This window comes from Hemitrygon akajei, chromosome 2, assembly GCF_048418815.1.
Source record: "Hemitrygon akajei chromosome 2, sHemAka1.3, whole genome shotgun sequence".
In the NCBI taxonomy this organism is placed as follows: domain Eukaryota; kingdom Metazoa; phylum Chordata; class Chondrichthyes; order Myliobatiformes; family Dasyatidae; genus Hemitrygon; species Hemitrygon akajei.
In genome coordinates, this window is record NC_133125.1 from 40,131,603 (window position 1) to 40,149,255 (window position 17,653).

The window sequence follows — 17,653 nt, forward strand, 5'->3', positions numbered from 1 at the left end:
TAAGGACTGCAGTAAACATTATGCTCTTATCTGTGGAATGAAACTTGAAGCACACATGGAACCTCTATGTATAGAACCAGCAATATTCAATGTATAGAATAATCAATACTAAGAATGTGAGGGGTTTTCCACTGAACTGTGTTCTCCTTTTGTTTATAGTTTTTATTATGGATAAATTTAATTTTGAATGAAAAGGCTTTATATTCTCCCCCATCAAAGAAGCTCTGAATTCAACCCCAGATGGTATCGACTAGCTCGTGGGAAAAGACCCAAGGCCATATTCATCTGTTTGGTTAAGATCATTTTGTTTATCATCAATGCATTTCTAAGTCTCTTGTGTAATATAAAAAAGTAAAGTACTTGCCAGTTTATCATAGGAATGTGAAGCATCACTCTTGAAATATTTAGTTAATTCCCCTAAAAACAAAATAGCACACTTCACATCATTTTGTAATACATAACATACAATAGTGCAAGAAGATAAATATAGACAACAATATTATCAAATTGTGAAGATTATGAAACAGCAGGAAGATACAGATAAGCTAGCACTGCATACATTAAAATTCATAGGGAATGCTTTGTAAACAAGAATACGAAAGCACATCTTAAATATGAGATTCTACATAAATGTTAGGAATTCAGAAACACGTCATTTTAGGTTATAAAATAAATAGGCATGTTATAAAAATGGTAAATGGTTTTTTGGGGATAAAGAAGCATTTTATTATGATTATTTTGTACAATTTCTTAGCCAAGCTTTTATAGTATTATGTAGAACAATATAGGTTAAAACATAAAATCAATGGAGTACACCAGAAATTCACCACAATATCATAAAAATATGGTGATACAATATTGTATTCAGGATTTGATTTGATCTTCTTATAACATGGAGGTAATATAAACCTATGTAATATTATCTAGGTTTCATAACCAAGAGATTATGCCTGGTATGGTTGTGAATATAAGCCATACATCCCAAAAAAAAAATCAGATGAGGTAATTGGCAATTTTTCATTGCTGCTATTGTGATGACAGCTTGATTTGACTTTGCATCAGTAGAAAAGGTGGTTCCATCTTCTCGTCTCCTGTGTATCCAAATCAAGGCTGACCACATACAGTATATTACTTGGAAAATCTGGTTCAAGTTTGCTGTAGGAGGAAGGGAATCTCTCTGACAACGTGAGGTCAAAGTTTGCATAGTACCAGTTATTATTTAGTCTTCTGCAGACATCTGCTCCTATTTTGCAAGCCTTAAACTTACTACTCATTGAAACTTTAAAACTAAGTACACAGATTAAGTTTGAATTTAGGATCACAATGAAGAGATTGGTTATCAAATTGGATTAGAGCATGATTCTTACACCACCACTTTCAGAGCATTGGACAGAGAATATTTTAGGACAGAATATCAGTTAGGCTTTCTTCCTCTCCCTTCAGACAAGCTGCCAGTAGCAACATATAGGAAAAATACAGGAAGTCCATACTTTTTTTTTGTTTAACTTTATTCATGTGTTCTGAGATCAGAACACTGACTATTAATGGAAAGCCTGAATAGCTGGTTTACATGCAAAGTGAGTATGGTACATTGTCTATTAAAATACTGGAGCTAGACATTCCAGTCAGCATAACTCCAAAGCTTTTTAAATTTTCAGCAGATGTTAGAATGTAAATTTTCTTTTTCCTAATGTCAGCTTTTACCAGTGCATTCATCAGTAACCTACGATATCCAGCAAAAGTGATATCAGAAAGTTAGCTGAAATAGACGCATTGAAGAATTTTGACACAAAGCAGAGTAAAATGCTCTATTTTTAGCTATTCAAGCTTATAATAGAAAGTGAAATAAAGACTGGGCATAATTATCAGTGCGGTTAGAAACTGAAATACAGACAATCTGGAAAAATTAAATAGTTTTAAAATTCATAGACTTCTGGAATAATTATCTTGCTGCTATTAGAGTTCAGATATATAAAGTTAGAATTTCAGGACTGGGAAGTTCTTTAGGTTTAATCATGGCTTAGAAAATCATTAAAAACAAGTTACACAATATTCAACAAAACGTAACATCTTCAGAAGTTTTTACAAGAACTAATTATACAAATTGAGGTTCATAGCAATTCAATGATTCAGGATTTCTTTCTGTTTAGAAAAAAATACACTAACTATCTGGTTGGTGGTGCAGAATATCAGTGACAAAAACTTCTGTAATTTCAAGTTTAACTGTAGAGTATACGTACAATGTCAAATGTAGCCATGAACTTCACAGAGCAACTGCACTGAAACCCAATGCTTCCTCCATAATTATAATTACCAGTTCCCTGACAGGGTTTAAGTAGCAACAGAAGTTGTGTTCTATTCACATTGTGCAACATATCTTCATCTGATTTGAATACTTTATTCAAATAGGTAAAATTGTTACAAAAAGAAACATAACGTAACGTGGAGAATTGGGAAGATATGTTTAAATAGCTTTTCATTGCACATAGGCCATAGCCAATAAATGGATCTGATGCAAGATTTTAAACAGTATTATCATAAATTTTACTCTGGACACAAAAAAGGCATTTGAAATGGAAGTTTTATTGTCTAGACTTACTTGGTTTCATTGTTGGTCCTGAAGTCACTGCTGCATTTTGAAGCAATGTTTTTGATCTTTGTCTCTCTTGTCGTCCTCGTTTATTATCCAGAATATTAGCACTTAAAGGCCTTTTGAATGGCTGGTTCAATGACCTCTTGCTCATTGCCATAGGCACTTACAAGAAAACAAGTAATTTAGATTTCATTTAATAAAACCACTTGTTTCCAAAGAAATAAACCTATCAACAAATGATAGTTACAATGTAACATTATTATTTGTATTTACATAGAATTAATGGTCTGTAAATACTTAGTGAAGTTGATGATTTGAAAACTTTTGCCATGAGTGAAATCCTTAGAATAAATGTAATTATCACATGTGAATTCATAATAATGGTTCAATAATTTCTTCTTAAATGAAGATACAGTTTGGAGATTATTACCATTTTGTTTTGCATGCAATTTTTTTTGTAAAGCAATACTGTTTCTACTTACCATTCATCTTGCATACTTCCTGATAAAAATAACTTCATATCTATAGCTTCTAACTTGATATGTTTAACTGCTCATGTACTTCATTTCTGGACTCAGAGGGCCATTGACTTGGTGAAACACTATTTATCTCTCTCTAGGTGCTGTCTAACCCGCTGAGTGTTTCCAATGTTTTCTGTTTTTATTCCATCATTGTTCCTATACTCCAGTCAAAGCAAGGAATCTTCCAACATCCACCAAGCCTCTCCAAAATCTATCACATTTCAATCTTTTATTCTTCCAAATTCCAGAACATATAAACATTCAATTCAATTCACAGAACAATTGTCTCATCTCTGAAACCATTGTAACCCCTACAAATAAGTACATTTTTCCTGAGATCCGGTAACCAAAATTGTGCACAGTTCTACAGATATGTAGAATTCTATCTATAACCCTAACCCTAGTAATAAAGGCTAGTAAGCTTTTATTGCCAATTGCCTGCACACTAAGTTGTTGTGATTCATGTACAAGGACATCTAAATCGTTTCTGATTACTACATTTAAAAGGTTTTGCTCAAAATTTTTGCCAGTCAAACAGAACAGTGCATGGTACTGTGCCTCCAAAATTAAAATGTGGGGATCAGCATTTCTGTGAATAACAGCAACATGCTGATGAAGGGTGGAGCCTAAAGAGGAGCAGCCAGCAAAGAGGTGGATGATTTCTGGGAACTTTACTGGAAGTAAATAGTGAAATATTGTTTCCACTGAAATGCAAATGGAGAACAGGAAGTTTAAAGATCAAGAAGTCTCAATGAAAGGGCAAAGGAAAGGAGAAAAGTTCATCAATCAGGAATTGTCTGCAGAATTATCATCTGCAATCATTGCATTATAGTTCATCACTTGTAATTCTTTGCTCATTTCTAATGTGATACTGGACCTCCCACCAGACCAAACCCTTCTGCTCCCTTACTACTAACTTACTCTTGTGGTGGGTGCATCCAAGTTAATCATCAGACTAGTATGGAACTTAGGACTTTTAAGCTGATTGAAGGTGAACAGAAGAGTTATCAATACTGAATTCAGATCTTCAGTGGTTATTATTAGCTACAGGAACATAATGCTACTTCTTCCTTTACCTGTAGGCTTCACAACATCGAAAAGTTTTTAAAATGTTCTGTCTTTGAGGTAGCCACTAATTTCTGTAACTGTGAAACAAATTTTTATGGTGAAAAGCAAAAAATCATAATATTGCATTCCTTCAATGAACTTCAGTTTATGGCAGCTGGTTACTTGGATTACTTGTTCATAAACTGGTAACAGCAGCACTCTTCATGGGCCATATACCTGGACAATAAACAGAAGCAGGGCAGCTGAGATGTACTTCAGTTGCCTGTACCAATGAACACCTGAACTAAGCAAGCAGGGACATTAATGTGGTGTGGAAGCCCTGCAGACTGAGCTCTACCCACTGGCGAGGTTGTGCTTCATGGACTGAGAGCAGAAGGGAGATTGAATTGAGCTGTAGGATTCAATGACAGCTGGTGCCTTCTAGCAAAGAAACTGTCAGGAAACCTACAAGTCTGAAAGTTTAATTGGTTTGGCAGGAAAAAGTATGGCTGCATATTTACGGGAGGAACTCAGCAAGTCAGGCAGCATCTATGGAAGGGAATTAACAGTTGATGTTTGATCTTTGAAGAGTTTTAGCCCGAGATGTCGACAGTTTATTCCCCCCACAGATGTTACCTGGCTTGCTGAGTTCCTACAGCATTATGTGAGGGTTGCTCAAAATTTCCAGCATCTGTAGAATCTCTTCTAGCCACTCATTTTCTTCTTCTTCATCTTACAGACTAATTTTTACGGACTTTTCCGTCTCAGCTGATTACTCAGTTCCCCTCCGGTGTAGTCAGTCACTGCCAGAAATAGATATTTTTGGTGCAATCACATAAAATATAAATGAACTTTTGGAATGATCCCTAATTACTTGTTACAGAAACTAAGCCTGCCTCTCGAGTGAAGTTCTGGAAATAAATAAGGAATTAAAACAACTGGAGATGATATTTTCCCACAGTCACATAAGATCATACCGGTTGAACGATCATCAGGTAAGAGTGGTTTTCCTTTTGTTCTCGGATAGTCAGCCAATCGCGGGTGACTTACATTTGTTGACCTAAGAAACATAAAACATTGTTATCATTGAAAACATTCCTACATCAAGGTAACTGGAGCTCTCTTAAGATCTACCATTGCTTTTGGGCTAAAATTCCAGCGTACCTGCAGTTTTAGAAACTGGCAGATCAATTGTTCTATAGTTCAGAATAAGCTACATAAACACAAGATTTCAAAGCTCTTTACTGAGGTGAGACTGGGAATGTGCATCTCAACAAAAATTCAGAGTTGACAGATTTAATAAGTGTCCAGATGAAAACTTAATTGCCTTGGCAAAAGAGACTAAGGACCAGGTGCTAAAAGATGGGATTGATATGGATGTGTGCCCACTGGTTGTTGTAGATATTAGGTGCATACTAGTTCCAATGCTGTGTGACTGCATAACTCTATAACTTTGTTGAAACTCCTATTTTTTTTATTCATGGACATAACTTTACCTCTTAATATTCACTGTCTATGACCCCAAGTTCGTATTCATGACAGTGCCAGCAACAATCCACAAGAATCATGAAGAGTGCAAGAATCATGAAGAGGGCCACCAAAAAAATTCCTGAATCTTATTTCATTCTCCCGTTAAGTGTACTAGGCCATCTAAACACCACAGTATAAAGCTAGTGGACTCCCAGAGGCAGGCAGCTAGCCAGCTGGATACTAATGGCGCTTGCATAACAATAAATCCTGACGCTCACTGGCTTTCTGCCTTGGAATTAAAATTCCCCCTCAAATCTTTCTAATTTATAATATGGTCCTGTTTTGTTTCAGTGTTATCTCTCAAAGTATGCTATCACCATGAGTAATGTGAAAGGTGCCTTGTGATAACTTCAGGTCTGACTCACAGTCTATTCATATTTTTCAAGCTGCAATGATTAGAAACCATTGCATTTCAAATCTCCCACTTATGTATAAAAGGTTTTGAAACCATTGTAAGTCTCTCATTGCTAGCAGATTCTAGTGACTCATATCGAATTGTGCAGTATTTTTTCAGCACCGCTGCTTCTCGTGTCTCTTCATACTGCTGAAATATAAGATTGCGAGCAAACTGCTCACCGTCATTAAATGGCATACAAAACATTTAAAGCATGATGTCATATTCAAGAAAATTTTCTTTAAAAATTAATGGTAATGGAATTGCTAACCCTAGAGAGCATTTTAGATGTGCTATTTTTAATTTTATTTTCACTCACTACAGTATTTTCATAAACAGAAGTGAACAATGTTTTAGCTATGAAAAATCATTTCAATATCAGTCCATTTTTCTTCAAGAGAGGAAAAAAACTATTTTAAATTAATTGCATTTCACTACATTACCTTTGCCCATTTTACTCCACTTTGAAAAGAAGGCTCAATCAACTTCAAAACTTTATACGTCTATAAATATCTGCTCTTTAACTTAATTTTGATTCTGCTTTCCTCTCCACTCTCCACTTTCCCAGCTGTCCACTATCCTGGAACTCCTCTCCATTCCTCCATTAGATTTCGACTGCTTGGGCCTATTTCTTCCAGGGCCAGTTGGCTTCCCCAGGAAAGGTCAACTTGTTCTTGCTTCCTCAGCCCCAATATCAACCACCTTCAATCACTTATCCATAATCAGTGGACTTTTGCAGCATTGGTACATGGCAGAAGGAAAATAACACCAGCTGTGGCCCAGCAGAGGTGCCAGCAGGGAAAACTACATGTCTGCATTGTAAAACGTAGGGCAACAGGACATGGGTAGGTGGTCATATTTACTACAGCTGGCCTCAGGCAGCAATAGTACTACACTTCACAATTTCCCTGCCAATAACCAGATAATTCCTCAAAGAACCACTTTTGCTGCCTTGTTAACTTGTTGGATTTCTTTGAGGAATGGATTGACGTGTATAGGAAGATGCAGAGTAGCTTTCAGAAAGGTGGCTGCTATGTCTCATGTAATTGACCACTACATAAGATCTAGACAGGGTGTATGAGGTGTCAGGGAGGGATAGCACCTCTGGTGTGAAGACCTGTCATACCTCCCAAGGTAGGACCTCCACCTTTACTCCTCACCCGGCATTCAGCTCCCACCTGTACCTCCATGTAAGCGGTTTGCATGTGACAACCTCAGATGCATCTCTTTGCTGTCAGTAGCTGGGAAAAACTTAGCCGGAGTCCTGCTAGACCGGCTAAATGCTCATCTGGAATAAGGTAGTCTCCCAGTAAGTCAGTGAGGCTTCAGGAAAGAAAGAGGAACTATTGACATGATCTTTGCTGTGAGACAACTCCAGGAAAAATGCCAGGAGTAGAACAGACAGCTCAGCACCATCTTTGTCAATCTTACCAAAGCCTTCACTACTGGATTATGGAAGATCAAGGCGAAGTTTGATTGCCCTGGCAGATTAATCACCATGGGCAAGTGGTTTCATGATGGGATGTCAGCCTCCGTGCTTGATGATGATGGCTGTTCTGTTGTTTTCTCAGTCACAAATGGGATCAAGCAGGAATGCGTGCTGGCGCCCACCCTCTTCACCATGATGTTCAGTGCGATGTTGACTGTTGCATTCCGGGTTAGCAATCCTGGAATCTGCATCAAATAGAGGTTGGATAGCCAACTGTTCAACCTGCACAAGCCTCAAGCCATTATTAAGGTCAAAGAGATGGTGCTGAGCAACTTCCTATTCGCTGACGACTGAGCTCTCAGTGCAAGCTCTGAGTCCGACATTTAGGACATTTTTGACAAACTTTCCACCGTGTGCAAGGACATCTGTCCCACCATCAGCACCAAGGAGATGGAAGTCATGCACCAAGCAGCCTCAGATCAACCCTATGTGCAGCCATCCATTTCGGTGAATGGCCAGCAGCTGCAGGCAGCCGACAAGTTCACGTATCTCGGCAGCACCCTCTCAAGAGCAGCTCACGTTGACGACAATATCAGTTGTAGAATCACCAAGGCTAATGCATATATTTGGAGACTACATGACACTGTCTGGGGACAAAGAGGGATTACTCTGAAGACCAAGCTGAAATCCTGTCATCCTACCCACCCTCCTCTACGCGTGTAAAACATGTACTGTGTGCGTGAGACTTGCACATAGACTGAACCACTTCCACCTGTCATGCCTACAGAAGATCAGGAAAATCAATTGGCAAGACAGCATTTCTGACATGGAAGTGCTGTCTGCAGCAGACATGCCCACCATCCACACATTTCTGATGAAACATCAAGTCAGATGGGCAGGCCATGTCGGCAGGATGTCAGACAATTGCATCCCCAAGCAGTTGTTCTTCGGGGTACTGCCCACAGGGAAGGACTCTTGTGGTGGTCAGTGAAAACAATTCCAGGACACATTCAAGACTTCCCTCAAGGCCCTTGAGATTGATCACACTTCTTGGGAGCATGCAGGCTTGAATCGCTCATCCTGGTGCAACCTTCTCAATAAAGGTGCCACCAAAAATGAAAAGAATCACAGCAAAAGAGAACAGAGGAAAGAACAAGCAACAGTCACCTCAGCTACAGAACCTTCACACAATTGTCCCACGTGTGGAAGGTCCTTCCTAGCCCAGACTGGATTCATCAGTCACCTCCAGACACAAGTAATAAACACACCCACCCAAAGATGTCAGTGGTCCTGATTGCTCATGATGGACTCTCTCTCTCTCTCTCTCTCTCTCACACACACACACACACACACACACACACACACACACACACACACACACACACACACACACACACACACACACACACACACACACACACACACTCTCAATGCTTAATTTCGATGTGAATCCCAATAATTTCAGCAGTTTTCTTTTTGCTATAAACCCATTAAAAATTCTTAAACCACATCTAAAAAAGACTATTAAATAGAAACTGCACTGGAGAAAATTCATCACTTGTTTAATAGCATATAAACATATTTCAGACATGGTTCCACACATTTTTGGTGAAATCCGAAAAAATAGAAAAATACTTGAGTACTTCCTGGGGCAATTCACCCTGAAAATGATATTATCTCCCTGTTGTACTTTGCACAGTAATGACATCATCTACTTACAAGTGCATTTTATTATCAAATGGTAAAAATCAGTAAGAAAATCACTAAAATGTGAAACCTATATGATTAAAGAGGTATCATGTGATCATGATTTTTATTGTTCAGAAATACTCAAAGTGTTATTATAATAAAATTGTCTCCAAATGCATTGATTCCAACCTTTGGCTTATCCAGTAGCCCACCAAATCCTATCATTGCCCTCAGCCCCCAGCCCCGCTAATTTGCCAAACATCCCCTCTCCAAGCCAGCTCAATAAGCTGCTTCATAGATTTTCCACCCTCTTTGCCTTTCTGATCATTTTCCTGCTATTCCATTCAACTCCATACATATACTTCCACTGCCCCTTGTGCCCAAAACTTCCCTTATATCCATGATATGTTAGGTCTAAAATGGGGTAAGTTCTCTTTCCCATAAGCAGAGCATGCTTGTCAGTGCTGCTGTCTACCTAACAAGCAGCAGTTTGTGTAAAACACATAGATTATGTTTTAGTATTTCTTTAAACATGTAAATCACGCTGCTTGTTTTATTAAAACAAGATCTCACACGTTTGCATTTATCTCGGTAATGTCAGAGATGATTGCCAACTTGAGCACACATTTAGCAATCCTATTTTTAAACAAACGTCTCCAAATCCATTGTATAAAATTCAATACGCTCAAAGAGTGCATGAATTTATACCAATTGTTTCCCTTTCTGCATTAGTCATTTGAGCTGGCTGTTCCATTTATAACACCTACAGGCACAGAGAGGCTGTCAAGCACATGGAGCGATGCCAAACAATGCCCCACACTCATTTTAACATCACTTGGCACTAACAAAGTTTATGTATTCAAGGCCTGCAAAAGGCACACTCAAGCTGGCCATAACCGACTAGTTAAGGCAAGACTACGAATTAGAATGAGCAATAGGCAACACAACCTCTCCAGCTTGTTTTCTAATTTATTAAGATGATAATTGATCTGATTGTGACTTCATCTCTGCATTTCCGACTTCTTGGGATCTATGTCTTGTTTAACAAGATTCTATCATTCTCAGCCTTAGTAAATTCAAAGTCTGTTTTCCCTGTTCTTTGAGAAAGAGAGTTCCAAAAGCTCATGACCTTCTGGGAGTAAAAATTTTGCCATAACTATGTTTTAAATCAGCTCCCTAAGCAGGGCAAACAACTATTGACATTTTGGATCGAGACCCTGCTTCAGGTCTGAGAGTGGAGAGGAAAGATAGCTGGTATAAAGAGGAAGGGGAAGGGATGAGACAGGAGCTGGTGGGTGGCAGATGGATTGAAGATATGTAAGGAATGTTGGGCAGAAGAAGTCAGTTGGGTTAGAGGAAGGGGTGGGGTTGGGAGACATAAACAGATGGGTGACAGGTGGAGGCAGACAAATGGGGTAGGTGCAGGCTGATGGAGACAAATATTGGGAAGGGACAGCAAAAATGTATGAGCGTGGACGCTGAGGCTTGAAGGTGATAAGTGAAGACACAATGGCTAATAGTGCTGGAATTTGATAAGTAAGGAAGGTCATGATGGGAAACGTTGAGGGGAGAAATGGGTAGATGGAATACAATGGGGGGAGCTTTCAAGTGAGTGGAATGTGTGAGCAGTAGGTAAAGGTGAATTAAAAATGGGTGATGGGGGTGGCTGGATGGGGAAAGAGAGGAGAAAGGGAGGAACAGAGGGAAGGAGGGAGGGTAAGGGAGAGGGAGATGGGGAGATGGGAGGGAGAGGAAAAAAAACAAGAATAGGATTACATGAAACGGCAAAGTTCAGCCTGCATGTCACTGTGTTATAGACTGCCCAGGTGAAATATAAAGTATTATTCTTCTAGTTTGTATTAAGCCCTACCCTGACAGTGGAGAAGGCTGAGGACAGCTGGGTGTGGGAATGGGAATGAGAGCTCAGGGTGGCCAGTTTGCAAGGAGTGATGCTGCTCTGCAAACCGGTCATCAAGTCTGCACTCAGTCTTGCCAGCATAGAAAATGCTATGTCAGGAGCACAAGCTTCTTCAATTTGAGCTTCCCACCTGCTTTAAGAAGACCAGTATAATTCCAGTACCTCAGAAAACAAAAACAAGGTCAAATGTCTTGATGACTACCTTTCTGTGGCTTTGACATCAATCATCATGAAATTCTTCAAGAGGCTGGTCATGGCCCACATTAATCCCAGCCTACCAAGCAACCTCAATCCAAGGCAATTTGACCAGGTCTACAGCAGACACCATCTATCTGGTTCTACACTCATCTCAGGAGCATCTTGTCAGTAAATATACCAATTTTTGACTATTGTTTACTGACAACATCTCTGCTTTTAATACTAAAATTCAAGGCAAACTCATCTCAAAGGTCCTAAACCTGGAACTCAACACTTCCCTTTGCAACTGGATCCTGAACTTCCTGACCAATAAACCACAACCAGTAAGGAAAACCTCCACCATGATCATTCTCAATGCTGACAACCTACAAGGCCGCATCTTCAGCCCCCTACTCTAGTCTCTAGACCCTCATGACTGTATGGCATGATTTCACCATAATCCCATCTGCAAGCTTGCAGATGATACCACTGTAGTGCACTGTATCTCAAATAATAATGAGTCGGAGTACAGGAAGGTGGTAGAAAGCCTAGTCACTTGGTGGTACGATGACAACCTTTCCTTCAATCTCAGCAAAACAAAAGAGCTGGCCATTGATTTCAGGAAGAGGGGTGGTGGACATGATCCCATAGACTGTACATCAATGGTGCTGAGGTCAAGACGGCTAAGAGTTGCATGTTTCTAGGAGTGAACATCAACAATAGGCTGAGCTGGTTGATAACACAGCCAAGAAAACTCACCAGTGCTTCTACTTCCTCAAGATGCTAAATAAATTAGGCGTGCCTTCTGTGACCCACATCGGCTTTTATTAATGCACTATAGAAAGCATCCTATCCAGATCCATCACAGCTTGGTTCGACAACCACTCTGCCCAAGGCCATAATAAATTGCAGAGAGCTGTGAACACAGCTCCATTCATGGACTCTCTCTCAACTTCTCACTGCTTCAGAAAAATAACCACTGCAAGCAAAGATCCCACCCACCCTCAATGTTCTCTCCTCTTCTCTCTCCATCGGGCAGCAGATAAAAAAAAGCCTGAAGGTATGAACCACCAGGCTCAAGCCAGCTTCTATGCTGCTTTTGTAAGATTATTGCATGGTCCCTTACCATGAAGAGATGGACTTTTGACCTCACAGTCTACCTTGTTGTGACAGTGTATCTTAACATCTATCTCCACTGCTCTTTCTCTATACTGCACTCTGTTATTGTTTTACTTCGCACTACCTCAATGCACTGTTGTAATGGATTAATCTGTATGAATGGCAAGGTTTTCACTGTACCTCAGTGACAATAATAAACCAATTTACAAATTTCCCAAAAGGCTACATTGGAGGAGGTGCACATGACCCTCTGCTTCAGAGCCATCTAGGTCCCTGGATGGTGTTGAAGGAGTAGGTGTAGGAACCGCCTGTGTTAGGGGTCAGAGAAGGATAGGTGGGGAGGGATGAGTGATTTTTGGGCCAATTCATCCACTCCTGCCCAGCTGAGCCTTTCCTATCCATGTATCTGCCCAAATATCTTTACAACACTCTTCTAACAGTACATTCTATATACAACCCTTGGTGTGAAAAAGGTTGCTTCTCGGGTCCCTTTTAATTCTTTGCCTTCTCACTTTCAACAATGGCCTCTAGTCAGAGAGAGAGTGGGCTCTGAGGAATTGAAAAGGGTGGGGAGGGAAAGAGTGTAACCAGTGTTGGGTTTCTGTTTTAGCTGGCAGACATGAAGAATGATGTGCTGGATGCGGAGACTAATAGGGTGAAAGGTGAAGATGAAGGGAGGACCATCAGGGTAGTAATCTCCGGATTACTCCATTGCCACGTGCTAGTCAGGGCAGGAAAAGGATGATAGTACAGATAAATGTGTGGCTGAGGATCTGGTGCAGCGGGGAGAGTATCAGATTTTCTAGATCATCTGTCTTGAAAGGTCATTAGGATTTGGCTAGTGAGGAGTGATATTGGTGCAAGTGAACACAAAGCAAGATTTATGTGCAATCAAATAAACAACAGAACTGCTAGCAAAATGGATCAGATAAGATCAGATCTCCTTGAGATTGTGCTCTTCATATTCCCCAGCATCTCAAAGCACAGGTTACAGACCTTTGCCCCCTAGTTCTGTACTGACAGGGCTAATACTGCCAGCTCCAGGCCCTTGGCCTGACTGACAAGGTCAAGAAACTGGAGCCGGAGGTGGATGAACTGAGGACCTTCCAGAAGGCTGAAAACCTCACTGATGAAACTTTTACTGAGGTGGTCTCATCCAGAGTGTCCTGATCAGCTGCATCACCATCTGGTACGGGAGTTGTAACGCATCTGACTGCAAGTCCCTCCAAAGGATTGTAATGACTGATGAGAGGATCATTGGGGTCTCTCTTCCATCCATCAAAGATATTTATCAGGAACACTGTGTTCACAGACCTCTTAGCATTGTCAATGGTCCTTCCCATCCATCCAACAATCTCCTTAACCCCCTACCATCAGGCATTAGATAGCATTAGGACAAGAACAGTTCAGATGGGAAACAGCTTCTTCCCCCAGGCTGTAAGATGGCTGACCTCCCTGCCACTACCCAGGTCTCACCATGCATAAAGAGGCAGTAACATTGTACTGTTTACTTTTTAACTTATGTTGCAAGTGAACCTTATTATTTGTTAATTTACCAGTGTTAATATTACTTTATGTGTCATGTGCGTGAGTTATATGCGCAATGTTGTGCACCTTGGTCTGGAGAAACCTTGTTTCGTTTGCAGTATACACCTGTACAGTTGAATGACAATAAACTTGACCTTGAACTTGAGATGGGAGCCCACCAGGTGAAATAAGGGGAGCTAAGCAGTCAGTGTAGGGTTCCCCTGTGGCCATGCCTCTCAGTAGCAAGTATACCTCTTTGGATACTGCTGGGGAGGGGATGACCTACCCAGGGCACAGCAGCAGCAACCCAGTCAGTGGCACTGTAGGCTCTGCAGGGAAAGGTAAAATCAGGCAGAACAATAGTGATAGGAGACTTGATAGTTAGGCGGACAGATAGGAAATTCTGCGGTCGCAAAAGAGACACCAGGATTATGTGTTACTTCCCAGGTGCTAGAGTCCAAGATGTCTCAGAGTGGTTGCAGAAGATTCTCAAGAAAGTGGGTGAGCAGCCAGAGGTCATGGTGCACATAGGTACCAAAGACATACATAAGTAGAAAGGGAGAAGAGGTCCTGCACAGTGAGTATACGGAGTTAGGAAGAGGCTAAAGAGCCAGATGTTTAGTGTAGTCATCTCTGGATTACTCTCACTACCACATGCTTGTCAGGGCAGGGATAGGATGATAGTACAGATGAATGAGTGGCTGAGAACCTGAGAATGCAGCGGGAAAGGTTTCTGATTTCTGGATCTTTAGGATCTCTTCTGGGGAAGGTCTGACCTGTACAAAAAGGACTGGTTACACCTCAACCCAAGAGGGACCAATCTCTTTGCATGCAGGATTGCTAGTACTGTTGGGGAGGGTTTAAACTAATTTTTCAAGGGGATGGGAACTGGAGTGATAGGGCTGATAATGCAGCAGTTGGTATACAAGTCAATGCAGTGTGTAGTGAGACTGTGAGGAAGGACATGAAGATGAAAGGGCAAAATTATAGTTGGGTCATCAATGGCTAGTTGGCTAGGTCTTTGGGATTGAAGGTAAGGGAGAGGTTTGCTAACTTAAAAACGACACATCTGAGTCAACTTCACACAACTGCTTAAAGAATTATTTATTTCACTCACTTTAAACTTACTCTGAATAATATATTGTTACAATTAGATGTTAATTTCAGATAGGTCCTAATTTACAACAATCCCCTACTTAAATTCCAATGTACAAAGTAACCAGAAAAGCAAAATGAAATTAGGTGACAAACAAGGGGAAATCTGCAGAAGCTGAAAATCCAAGCAATGCACACAAAATTGTGGAGGATCTTAACAAGCCAGGCAGTATCTATGGAAAAGAGTACAGTCGACATTTCAGACCGAAACCCTTTGGTGAATTTAATTCAATGTGGCCTCCTGCGCAATGTGTTGATAAGTGAACTGTCTGATGCATTTAGTACTGGAAATTCAAAGAATCAAAGTGCCAACTATTTTGAATCTCTTGATTTCCTTCACATCTGTCCAGTAGGTGGTGCTCATTGATTGATCTGAAGCTGATGAGCATAGTACTGTTGGTAGTGAGTGGGCCAGGCAGATTTACAAACCAATCACTTCTGAGGACAGCTTATGTCTATCATATTTTAAATCCAGGGATAAGTAGGCAGAGGCATTTTCCCATCACATTAATGGAGATGGAAATACAAGAGCTTATTACAGTCAAACTTCTGTTTGGCCTGCAACAAAAGCAAATAATGAATATTTTTCACATGTAGGTATCACCTCCTGAAATTCTAACTTACACTGCAGTTCACTGGAGCCACCCTGCATTAGAAACAACTCTAACATGTTCTACCAAATGGATCAAAACCTTTCCAACCCATATCAATGCTGCCCAACCTGCTCAGTTCCTTCAGCATTTTGTGTGTGTACCTCTCAATGTAGTTCATTTTTACCATGCCAACATTGGTTTAATATGAATATGTAGTGCAAATCAGATCAAATTCATCACCATGACTAAATGTTATACTCATGTATAGAACAGAACCAAGCAAGGCACTGGGTTAATTTGCTGATCAATGCTAATTATAGATAATCTCAGTCAACTGGTTCTACATTTGGCCTCACCATTCCAAAGCTAAGGAGAGGGTAGAGTGGCCAGTGTTCAACTCCTAGCTGAAATTCAAGAAGTCCTGCTAGAAAGCTGCTGCACCATTGGATTAGGTGAACAAAGAGCAGAATTGATCTTGGTAGGATTGGTTCCCATGGCTAATTAACTTGATAATCTTGCACAACTAACACATGCACTTAAAGAATGGGAACGGTGGCTGAGAGATCATACATCTGAGAACCTGAACATAAAAAAGCCAGTGTCATGTGTTGCAGGAGGAGGAGATAAAACTGAGAAATTAAACCACCGAATGTTAATGTTAGTAATTACAGTAGGACTCTATACCTTGCCTTCATTGCTCCTTGGGTATAAGATGACCATGCAATACTCGACTTTTCCCAACATCGTTGGTATTGATTAATGCTTGATTGGATTTTTCTTTTCTTCCTGGGCTTTTTTTCTGCATCTTAAAAAATAAAATACTGTCTTATGATCTTGAAAGTTTTCCATAAATTACTAATAATACATTACAGTGCCTCAATTTTTATCTAGCATGTTTATTAAGCACAAGGCTGTCTGGGGGAAAAATGGTTAATTGAGCTACCAAGTTCACCTTGACAAGACCTGGCAAGATTTTTATACAGCCCTTCCAAGACCCTTATACTCCATCCCAGACCTCTTTTTTATCTGCAACTATAACCAGTCAGATCAATAACCTTCCATCAAAGATATTTTCCTGACTCCAGCAACATGTGCATTTTTAATTGTTTGGTTTGATTATTTTAGATCTACAGACACCCCTGTCATCTACAAACACCTATGAAATTTCCATTCCCACTCTTTATTGAGATACTGTACTTGTATTGATAACTCACTTGGGATTATTATGTACTCTTGCACCAGGCTCACTATGAACTAGAAGACGCATGAGTCGACAATGCTGGGATCTGGAGCAAGAGATAATCTACTGGAAGAACTTACCAGGTCCTGTCCTGACACAGGGTTATGACCCAATGTATCCATAATTCCTTCCCTCCAGATGTGAGACTTGACTCAGCAAGTTCTTCCAGCAGATAGTTTGTTGTTCACTATTAACAATATTGTGACCAACAAAACTGATGACTCAGTATGTGAGGACTCCTTATCTTTTGTTACAACCTCATATAATTTATATTTTTTTAAATCCAGATTTGCCTCAAATAATACCTTCTTATTTAAGTTTCATTCCAGAGGTTTGAGTCATTTAGCATAGGACAGAGAGTATGCTGCAACTTCGGGAACAGATGCCTTTCCTTTGTAGGTAAATTTGAAAGATTTTATTGCACTTTTCCAAAAGTGACTGAGTTTCCCTTGGTAGCCTGGCCAATATGCAATCTGGTAGCAATGAAAAACTATAGCCAAAGAAATCTTCTCAGAACTGATGGTTTTTATACACTTAACTGAGCAGAAGATTGTGAGTCATGAGTCTGGGCTGAGGTCCCACCTTACGTTCCAGTTTAGCATCAGCCTCAGAACACCTAGGCTGTTATGGCGGATTTCTTGACTTTCTCAATCACCCAATTATTCTGCGTTAGATGTACTTAGTTGTTTTTTATTAGTATGTTTTCACCCTTTAATCATTG

General features: G+C 40.1%; 1 protein-coding gene across 1 annotated transcript in view; it reads right to left on the minus strand.

Annotated features, from left to right (window-relative positions):
- LOC140740979 (uncharacterized) overlaps positions 1–16,486 on the minus strand; it is a 109,103-nt gene extending 92,617 nt beyond the window's left edge. The window contains exons 1-4 of the mRNA XM_073070621.1: positions 16,377–16,486; positions 5,139–5,221; positions 2,600–2,755; positions 365–417 (exon numbers count right to left, since the gene is read on the minus strand). Coding sequence (XP_072926722.1) covers positions 365–417; positions 2,600–2,755; positions 5,139–5,221; positions 16,377–16,387 — 303 coding nt within the window. The 5' untranslated portion in view covers positions 16,388–16,486. The remainder of the gene's footprint in view (positions 1–364; positions 418–2,599; positions 2,756–5,138; positions 5,222–16,376) is intronic.
- Positions 16,487–17,653: the final 1,167 nt, after the last annotated feature.